Source organism: Oryx dammah, unplaced genomic scaffold (genome assembly GCF_014754425.2).
Source record: "Oryx dammah isolate SB20612 unplaced genomic scaffold, SCBI_Odam_1.1 HiC_scaffold_2, whole genome shotgun sequence".
Lineage (NCBI taxonomy): Eukaryota > Metazoa > Chordata > Mammalia > Artiodactyla > Bovidae > Oryx > Oryx dammah.
In genome coordinates this window covers 86,974,708-86,986,050 of record NW_024070186.1, presented here as the reverse complement: position 1 = coordinate 86,986,050, position 11,343 = coordinate 86,974,708, and the positions used below count along the sequence as shown (strand labels likewise).

General features: G+C 37.2%; 1 protein-coding gene across 7 annotated transcripts in view; it reads right to left on the bottom strand.

Moving 5' to 3' along the window:
• ZNF148 (zinc finger protein 148) overlaps positions 1-11,343 on the bottom strand; it is a 148,297-nt gene that overhangs the window by 6,783 nt on the left and 130,171 nt on the right. For all 7 annotated transcript variants that reach the window (XM_040250249.1, XM_040250207.1, XM_040250241.1 and 4 more), the window contains one exon: positions 26-144. In XM_040250249.1, coding sequence (XP_040106183.1) covers positions 26-144 — 119 coding nt within the window. The remainder of the gene's footprint in view (positions 1-25; positions 145-11,343) is intronic.

Below are 11,343 nucleotides of genomic sequence, written 5' to 3'. Positions count from 1 at the left end.
TAAAAAAATTCAAACCACATCTTACCTGTAAACAGTATTCACACTGGTAAGGTTTTTCTCCACTGTGAGTTCTCTTATGCCTTTCCATATGGTATTTTTGAATGAATCTCATACCACATTCATCACAGCGAAATGGTTTTTCACCTAGTATATGATACATAAAGTTTAAAACAAAACAAATACTGTGAAATATAAGTTAGTGAATTACTTTACCACAAGAATCTCTAATAAATTACCACAAGAACACTGCCATATTTTGTTCTTTTTAAATGACATAAGTCTTTATTCTAAATATATCTTCCAATTTATTTTGTCAAGAATATCTTGCTTTACAAAAATGAAACAGTGGCACATGCCATTGAAAAGAAAAGACTGAAAGCACACATACTCACCTTCCCAGCCTTTTATTATATGTATACATAATATACTCTTTCTATAGAGACCAGTATTACCAAGAACTTAACAGTAATATGAATGGGTCTCAGTAGAGTGGCTAACATCTCTAATCTTTTTTTCAATCATACAATAAATATTTTAGAAAAATTTTTGAAAAAGAAAAGGTTACCCATACACAGACCAACACAATTCTGAGTATATTTTTTTAAATTCATGTCTTTTCAAAGATTTTTGTGGTTAAAAAAAATCTAAATCCTAAGAAAATATATTTTAAATCTAATTTATTAAAACATAAAACAAGTTTAAATCAGAGGCTAGGTTTTAAAAGTAATGTTTGTTTATATTGATTCTCTTTTCCTCAACTCAAATGAGCATTTTTCAAGTCCTTCTGGGAAAGAATTAAAATGAGCGATGTTAACTGGACACAGAACCCCCAACCTCACCTCCAATTTTTTTTTTTAAATGACAAAAGGACTTCTTAGCTTGAAGGAACCATCTTATGAAGATCTAAAATAGTTTTTACTGATAAAGCCACAGCCTAAGCAAACAAAAGGGTGTGACAAGAAGTCACACCCTTCACCTGTTTGGAAAACCACTGTTTCTACTTTTCATATAGTCAACAAAATTTTACTGAATTCTTCTCCTCTACCCATAACCCCTCTGTAAGAGGTTAAAAGTTAAAGACTTGTTACTTGTCCTCAAAGAGATTATAACATAGTTGGGAAAACATGATACAAATATTACAAAGAACAACTAATAAAACTATATCCAGCTCTGGTTTACCTTTACAGCTTTATAACCCACTAGCTCTCTTCTTGACCTTTTCCTCCAGTTAAATGGAAGAACCTACCTAGCTCATGTTTTCCTACTTCTGCCTGTTTCATGCTGCTCCTTAAGTCCACTTGTGTGTGTTCAGGTACTACGCTCCCCTCCAGGACCAACCCATCTGCTCTAGGATACGCTGCCCTATTCCCCCAGAGGAAAGGTATCTTTATCTTCTTTGTTGTTATTGTTATTGTTCAGTTGCTAAGTCCTGTCTGACTCTCTGCAACCTCAGGGACTGCAGCACACCAGGCTTCCCTGTCCTTCACTATCTCCTCGAATTTGCTCAAACTCATGTCCATTGAGTCAGTGATGCTATCCAACCATCTCATCCTCTATCGTCCCCTTCTCCTCCTGCCTTCAATCCTGACCAGCATCAGGGTCTTTTCCAATGAGCTGCCTCTTCGCATCACATGGCCAAAGTATTGGAGCTGCAGCTTTTGCATAAGTCCTTCCAATGGACATCCAGAGTTGATTTCCGCAAGGACTGACTGGTTTGATCTCCTTGCAGTCCAAGGGACTCTCGAGGGTCTTCTCCAACACCACAGATCAAAATCCTTCGACATTCAACCTTCTTTATGGTCCAGCTCTCACATCTGTATATGACTACTGGAAAAACCATAGCTTTGACTAGATGGACCTTTGTCAGCAAAGAGATGTCTCTGCTTTATAATATGCTGTCTAGGTGTATCACAGCTTTTCTTCCAAGGAACACCTTTTCATTTCATTAAATTATCATCAAATTATCTTCTTTAACTTGACACAGAACTGCAGCTGTACCTTTGCTAAGGCACTCATTACTTTCATCTCAATAATTAGTCTACAACTCTACTCTTTTACTAAATTTCTTTAGGTCAGAATCGGGGCCCAAATTATGCTTATGTAGCTCAAATTACTTTGGGCAATTTTTTAAGTGCCACATGAATGGCATAAAGGATTATTACAGAGGCTTGTTAGCGGAAAAAACCATTATCATGAACTGGTATGATTTGGAAAAGTTTCTTCGCAGTGTCAGAATCTATGCTGAGCAGTTGTTAAAAGAGACTGTGTATATGTGAGTGATTAAAGCCAAGAAAAGAATATTTAGTGGGGAATAACAGAGCAAGTAAAGGTTTAGATATTATAAGATATACTGGAGAATCACAACAAACTGTGAAAAATTCGTAAAGATATGGGAATACCAAACCACCTGACCTGCCTCCTGAGAAATCTGTATGCAGGTCAAGAAGGAACAGTTAAAGATGGGCATGGAACAACAGACTGGTGCCAAATAGGGAAAGGAATACGTCAAGGCTGTATATTGCCACCCTGTTTTTTTAACTTATATGCAGAGTACATCATGCGAAATGCCAGGACGGATGAAGCACAAGCTGGAATCAACAGTGATGGGAAAAATATCAATAACTTCAGATATGCAGATGACACCACCCTTATGGCAGAAAGTGAAGAGGAACTAAAAAGCCTCTTGATGAAAGTGAAAGAGGAGAGTGAAAAAGTTGGCTTAAAACTCAACATTCAAAAAAAGAAGATCATGGCATCTGGTCCCATCACTTCATGGGAAATAGATGGGGAAACAATGGAAACAGGAACAGACTATTTTTTTGGGCTCCAAAATCACTGCAGATGGTGATTGCAGCCATGAAATTAAAAGACGCTTACTCCTTGGAAGAAAAGCTATGACCAACCTAGATAGCATATTGAAAGGCAGAGACATTACTTTGCCAACAAAGGTCTGTCTAGTCAGAGCTATGGTTTTTCCAGTAGTTATGTATGGATGTGAGAGTTGGACTGTGAAGAAAGCTGAGCGCAGAAGAACTGATGCTTTTAAACTGTGGTGTTGGAGAAGACTCTTGAGAGTCCCTTGGACTGCAAGGAGAGCAAACCAGTCAATCCTCAAGGAAATCAGTCCTGAATATTCACTGGGAGAACTGATGCTGAAGCTGAAACTCCAACACTTTGGCCACCTGATGCAAAGAACTGACTCACTGGAAAAGACCCTGATGCTTGGAAAGATTGAAGGCAGGAGGAGAAGGGGACAACAGAGGATGAGATGGTTGGATGGCATCACTGACTCAATGGACATGAGTTTGAGCAAGTTCTGGGAGTTGGTGATGGACAAGGAGGCCTGCCATGCTGCAGTCCATGGGGTTGCAAAGAATTGGACACGACTGATCGACTGAACTGATATTCGAGAAATGGTGCCTAAGAAGAGACTTTAACTTGGCAATAAGTCAACTATTTGAAACTTTCAAGAATGCAACTTCTGTAATTGCTATGGAGTTAACTAAATTTTAGGGCTGAAGGGACTTTGCAATGACTTCAAACTTTGTTCTTGGGAGCTTCAGAGAGGCCCCCAAAGGCTAATATGGCAAATGGCTCTAAGCTTCCACCCAGAATTCAGGAGGAAATAGCTCCACTTCTGTACACAGGGGGTCTGAGTAAGGACTCCAAGGGTTTAGAGACTAGAATGAAGAATCTAACACAACTAACCTCTACCAATTTACTTATCATTACAAAAACAAAGTCCAGAAAAGTTAAGGTATTTGTCCATCAAAAGCTGGGAGAGAAGATCACTTACTTAAAACGTTTCAAAGTGAAAGAAATGAGAAAAAGGAGGTGAGAATAGACAATCCTTTCAAGATTAAGAATTGTTAAGGGTGGGGAACTTAACTAAAACTGAAATGGACTATTACGGTGACTAATCAAAGAACAAGATCTCAGAGGAAAACTAGGATGAAAAGGGAGAGTGTAAGTACTATTTTTTAAAAAGTAAGAATAGATGCATATTTTGAAGTAAAAAGATGCATATGATAGAATGCATTAAGATCAGAAGTTGATTTAGATAATTTTTCAAAAGTGAGAGAGGATAAAGAGAAAATTAGTGAATGAATTGGAATTCAACTAATTCTCCATGATAAGACTTTAATATTGTTAATAATGATATAACATCTCACACTGGTCAAAGCAGAAGCTGACAAACTGATCCTAAAATTCAAATGGAAATGCAAGGGATTCAGAGCAGCTAAAGCAATTTTGAAAAAGAAAACTCAGATTTCCCAACTTTAAAACTTACAGCCAAAGGCACAAGGAGACATACATATGAAATAATAGAACTGAGAGTCTAAAAATAATCTTTACATTTACAGTTAACTGACTTTTCATTATAGTCACCAAGATACTTCAGTGGGGAAAAAGTCTTTTCAACAATAATACTGGGACAATTTGATACCCATATGCAAAAGAATGGGATTGGACCTCAACTTCACATTGCATACAAAAATTAACTCAAAATAGATCGTAGGCATAAATGTGAAAACTACAACTATAAAACTCTTTAATATATGAATAAATCTTGACTTTAGATTATGTAGGCAATGACTTCTTAGATATCACACCAAAAGCATAAGCAACCAACCAAAAAATAAATAAAATATACCTCATCAAAATGAACCTTTGTTCTTCAAAGGACACTATCAAAAAAGTGAACAGACAAAATGCTGTGGTAGCTGCTGCGAGAAATAATCTGCCAAAGTGTTAAACTTGGAATTACCATGTAAGCCAACAGTTCTACTCCTAGATATACACCCCAAAGAACTGAAAACAGGTTTTCATTCAGAGATCTGTATACCAATGCACACAACAGCATTATGCACAGCAAACAAAAGATGGAAATAACCCAAGGGTCCACCATCAGATGAACGGATAAGCAAAACGTGAAACATACAGAAGATGGAATATTTTTCAGCCACAAAAAGAAATGAAATTCTGATACATGATATAACATGAATGAACCTTGAAGAAATCATACTAAGAGAAAGAAGCTAGACATAAAAAGAACAAATACTGAGTGATTCCATTTATATGAAATACCTAGAATAGGCAAATTCACAGGGATAGAAAGTAGAATAAAGGTTACCAGGGATTGGAAGAGAGAGGAAAGGAGGGCTACTGCTTAATGGCTACAGGTTTTTGTTCGTGTATAATTTTGTTACACTATGTCATACATGTACTTCATGCCACTACACTGCATCGTTAAAAATGGTGAACATGGAAAATTTAGTTACAGTGGTTTTTTCTTGTAAGGTGAAAAGACAACCCAGGAATCGAATAAAATATTTTCAAATCACGTTTCTGAAAAGGGATGTGTATCCAGTATATTAAAAAAGCAACCCAAAACCCACTTACAACTCAACAGTAAAAAGACAAATTATCTAATTTAATAAGCAATGGATCTGAACAGACATTTCTCCAAAGAAAATACACAAATAACCAATAAGCACATAAAAAATGCTCAACATCCTTACTTATTGGGAGTGTTAACTCACTCAGTTGTGTCCGACTCTTTGCGACCCCATATTTAACTTATATGCAGAGTACATCATGAGAAACGCTGGACTGGAAGAAACACAAGCTGGAATCAAGATTGCCGGGAGAAATATCAATCACCTCAGATATGCAGATGACACCACCCTTATGGCAGAAAGTGAAGAGGAACTAAAAAGCCTCTTAATGAAAGTGAAAGAGGAGAGTGAAAAAGTTGGTTTAAAGCTCAACATTCAGAAAATGAAGATCATGGCATCTGGTCCCAGCACTTCATGGGAAATAGATGTGGAAACAGTGGAAACAGTGTCAGACTTCATTTTTGGGGGCTCCAAAATCACTGCAGATGGTGACTACAGCCATGAAATTAAAAGACGCTTACTCCTTGGAAGAAAAGTTATGACCAACCTAGATAGCATATTCAAAAGCAGAGACATTACTTTGCCGACTAAGGTCCATCTAGTCAAGGCTATGGTTTTTCCCTTGGTCATGTATGGATGTGAGATTTGGACTGTGAAGAAGGCTGAGCACCGAAGAATTGATGCTTTTGAACTGTGATGTTGGAGAAGACTCTTCAGAGTCCCTTGGACTGCAAGGAGATCCAACCAGTCCATTCTGAAGGAGATCAGTCCTGGGATTTCCTTGGAAGGAACAATGCTAAAGCTGAAACTCCAGTACTTTGGCCACCTCATGAGAAGGGTTGACTCATTGGAAAAGACTCTGATGCTGGGAGGGATTGGGGGCAGGAGGAGAAGGGGATGACAGAGGATGAGATGGCTGGATGTCATCACTGACTCAATGGACGTGAGTCTGAGTGAACCCCGGGAGTTGGTGATGGACAAGGAGGCCTGGTGTGCTGCGATTCATGGGGTCGCAAAGAGTCGGACACAACTGAGCAACTGAACTGAACTGAACTGAACTGGACTGTAGCCTCCAGGCTCCTCCATCCATGGGATTTTACAGGCAAGAGTACTGGAGTGGGTTGCCATTTCCTTCTCCAGGGGATCCTCCCGACCCCGGGACTGAACCCAGGTCTCCAGCATTGTAGGCAGACGCTTTACCGTCTGAGCCACCAGGGAAGTCCCTTCCTTACTTATTAGGGAAATGCAAATCAGTATCACAATGAGATACCACTTCACACCCAACAGGACAATTACAGAAGAAAGGACAATAATAACAAGTGTTAGCATGGATGCAGAGAAGCTGGAATTCTCATGCTTGGGTGCTAGGATTGTAAAGTGGTGCAGCATCTTTGGAAAACAATTTTGCAGATCCTTAACATAGAGTTACCATACCATATAACTCAGCAATTCCACTCCAAAGCATACACCCAAGAGTACTAAAACGTTATTTCCACACAGAAACAAATATTCATAACAGCATTATTCGTAACAGTCAGAAAGTAAAAACAACCCAAATGTCCCTTATTAGAGTAAGTGAATAAAAGATGGTATATTCATACATGGAACATCATTTAGCTATAAAAAGGAATAGAAGTACATGCTGCAACATGAATGAACTTTAAAACAGTATGCTAAGTGAAAGGAGTTAGGCAAACAAACCACCTACTGTGTGGTTCTATTTTATGAAATGTCCGTAACAGGGAAATCCATAGAAATAGAAAGTAGATTAAAGACTGCCTAATGCTGGGAGGAATGGGTACAGGAATGGTGAAGGTTATTCTAACCTAGAATAGGCTGTTTAAAGAATCCTGTGACAGTTGTACAACTCTGTCCATATACTATAAAATACTGAATTGCACACTTTAAAGGGTGGGGTTTTTGACATTGTTAATTATATTTCAATAAAGTTGCAAATTTATATATTGCATGTTAACACAATTGACATCATGCAAAGAGAGCAAGATTATTTCTTCCCACAAGAGCTAACAATTGAATTCAAAATAAATTAACAGGAGAAAAATCATGCTTGAATTATTAACTATGTATTAGTACACGTGGGGTAGGAAATGGCAACCCCAGTGGGCTACAGTCCATGTGGCTGCAAACAGTCAGACACAACTGAGTGACGCTCGCTCACTCACTCACTCACTCACTCACACACACATACAAGAAGCAACATTAACAAACCTAAACAAAAGGTACTAGAAACATTAATACTTAAAAAGAAATTTGTACAAATGTTCCCTTGCTTAAAAAACAACAAAAACCAAAACAAAACTGAAAAAACAAAAAACTTTCACGGCCCCCTAAACAGAACAATTACAATGGCCAAGTCAGCCAGGATTAATGTAGACACAAATTTATCTTCTACAGTCATTTACTTTTTGAGTACTCATTTTGGATATACTTATTTCTAATCCTTTGTCTGTTCTCTCCTTTAATATTTTCCTTTTTCACTGTATCATCTTTCTTCACATCTTTTTCTCCCATTTTTCCCCCTCTTCTTCTCTCACTTTTTAACTAGCCATTCCAGAAATAAGACTTTTTAAAATTAGAAGTTTTGTCATTTAAGGATCCTTCTTTGTTTATGGGCTTCCCTGGTGGCTCAGAGGTTAAAGCGTCTGCCTCCAATGTGGAAGACCCGGGTTCGATCCCTGGGTTGGGAAGATCCCCTGGAGAAAGAAATGGCAACCCACTCCAGTACTCTTGCCTGGAAAATCCCATGGACTGAGAAGCCTGGTAGGCTACAGTCCATGGGGTCGAAAAGAGTCGGACACCACTGAGCGACTTCACTTCACTTCTCTGTTTATGGATTAGATCACATACTTAAATGGTTCAAAAAAACCCACACAAAAACACAAAACAATACAGAGAAGTATATGGGAAAAAGTTTTCCTCCTATCTTTGCCCCTCCATTGGTACCCACATTTACTTGTTGGGGGTCTGTTTCCTTCCATTTCTTGACACAAGCATAAAGAAAAATAAGTACATATTCTTTTTATAATTTTTCTCTCTTTCCTATGTGAATATAACATATTTTATTCTGTTTAGAGATCTCATCAGTAGAAAAAGAATTAGCTCATTTGTTCTGACAACTGATGTATCTTTCTTTCACTGATAGACATACAATTTATTTAACCAGTCCCTTATTATTTCCAAATATTTCCTATTATAAATGTTGTAATAGATATCCTGTCAATATATTAATTCATACATTTACAGGTACATTTGTAGGGTAAATTCTCAGAAACAGAATTCCTGATCAAATAATAAAAATATTTGTGATTTTGAAATACACTGGCAAATTGGTCTCCATGGAGATATTAATGTATATTTCACCACCCATGTATGAGTGACTGTTTCCCTATAACCCTGCCATATACTACTATGTTGTTAAACGTCTTGATGACTTCAAATCTAATACATGAAAAAACAGTATTTCAGTATGAGGTTGACCATCTTATATGCCATTTTTCTATGACCTGTCTATATCTATCTTTCACCTTTTATTTTTTTAAACTAGGTTGCTGATCTTTCTCATGATGACTTATAAGAGCTTTATTAAAGAGACTGGCCTTTTGATTGTATGAGTTCTACAACTATTTTCCATGGGGTTTTTTGGTGCGTGACTCTTCGTGACCCTATGGACTGAGGCCACCAGGCTCCTCTGTCCATGGGACTCTCCAGGAAAGAATATACTGGAGTGGGTTGCCATGCCCTCCTCCAGGGGATCTTCCTCACCTAGGGATTGAACCTGCATCTCTCATGTCCCCTAAAATGGCAGGCAGGTTCTTTACCATTAGTGCCATCTTTACATAGATGAATTATCAAACATTTATTTTTTGGATATTAAATTTTGAGTTACTTTCAGAATTTTCCCGTTCCAATCTGTCCATATTTTTAATGACACATAGGTAGTTTCATCTTTTACATTAAGTCTGGCACACTTGGAGCTCATCCTGAGGTAGAATGTGATGGATAAAAGTCTGTCTTTCTGGATGACTATCCTGGTTTTCCCACATAATTTACTACAAGGTTCAGCTTTACTTGATCACTTTTTTATCATAATCATACACTAGTAAGTTCTATGGCTCCATTTCCAGACTTTATATTCTATTCTATAGGACTATTAATAAGCCAGAACCAACACATTTTAGTTTTTAAGACTTTATGATATACTTTAGCATTTGGTAAGACCAATCACTCTCCATGCTTCAGTCCATGGGGCTGCAGAGTCGGACATGACTTAGTGAGTGAGCAACAATCCCCCTCGCTGTTCTTCTTTTATTTTCCTCTGGCTTGTCTTACTTGTCCACTTTTCAAAACACTTCTGAATTAGCTTGTCTAATATCTGGGGTGAGAGGAAGGGAACAGTTGCCTCAAATATTTATGTTAACTTATGGAACACTGATACACTTTATGAGCTTTATGAAGTTGCCTCTTCTAACTGAAAAAAAGAAAGGGAAAGAGGATAAAGTTTTGTTCTGTGTCCTCAACAGAGTTTTAATAATTTCCCAATATGGAACTTTCCACATTTCTTATTGTGATATTATAAAGTGTTATTTTCTTCCATTGTATCTTCCTGTGTGTATTATTTACATACAAAGTATATGGTTTTCGGCAGTTTTAGTGAATTTGCTGGTGTGCAGTCATTTTCAGTTGACTCTCATGGGTTTTCCAAGTTTACAATAATATTGTTTGCAGACAGTTATTTTTAACCTATAACATTTTTCTCTTGCTACTTCTGCCAGCTACTATTCTCAAATATTATGTTAAAAATAATGGTGATAATGTGCTCTGTATCTTCTTCCCAACTTTGGTACTTTCGTATCTCTCTTAAATAGAAATGAAAATAAAATGACTGGTAAATATTTCCTTAAGAAACATAAAAACACTTAAGTTAAATTTCTTTAGAAGAAAAATCCCTTTATTATTTCTCCCTTAAGAACCAGAGCCTCTTTACTGGAAAAGGAAGACAATCTATACAGCACTTGAGTGACTTTAAGGTGAACAGGAAAGGTTTGTTTACATCAAAAATACCAAGAATTCTGTAAATACTGTTTGCAATTCAGGAAAGCAATAACATAGCGGAGAAGAAACAATCTCAAGCTGTTCTACTAATGATAATTTTCCAATACCCAAGGAGCCTGGAGTTTCATTTTTACCAGTTATCAATGAGACCGCGTTGCAGAGTTTTCTTTTTTCCTACTGCAGTGTTTTTTCCTGGTAAATTGACTGAGTTGTTTAAGGGCAAGAATTCGTACTTAAAATGTGTGTAAATATTAGGGAAAATTATATACAAGAAACTGATAAGGACATAAGTTTTATGAACAAAATAGCTCACAATGACTTAATATATTAATCTGACTTTTGGTAGTTTCAACTAATCTGCTTCTTCCTCTTCAATCATTCTAATCTGGCTTCTGTACTTACTTTATCAAAATGGTTGTCGTAGATCACCTTCAGGTTACTAAATACAACCAAATCTTTTCAGTTATCACAGCAGACCTCTCAGCAGGATTCAGTTCAGGGGATCCCTTTCTTTTTCCTTGACTTCTATGACATTCATGCTCTTTCAACCTCTTTAACGGCTCCTTCTCAATCAATGCTCTTTCCAGTTCACTCTCCTCCCTCCAACTATGAAATATTTTACTGCTTTATGGCTTCCTTCTAAACTACCTGCTTTTCTCCTTCTATATCCTTTTTTTTGGCAAGAAGTGAAACTCGTTTATTTCCACTGCTTTAATTACTCTCAACTCTGAGCTCCAGATCACGCATCCAAATTGCCTACACTTCTATGACACTCGGGGATCTCAAACGTATCATATTCCATACTAGTGATCTTCAACCAAGAGCTTAGTTCTTATCCAGACTCCCTCTTTGTATGAATTCTTACTCAAAA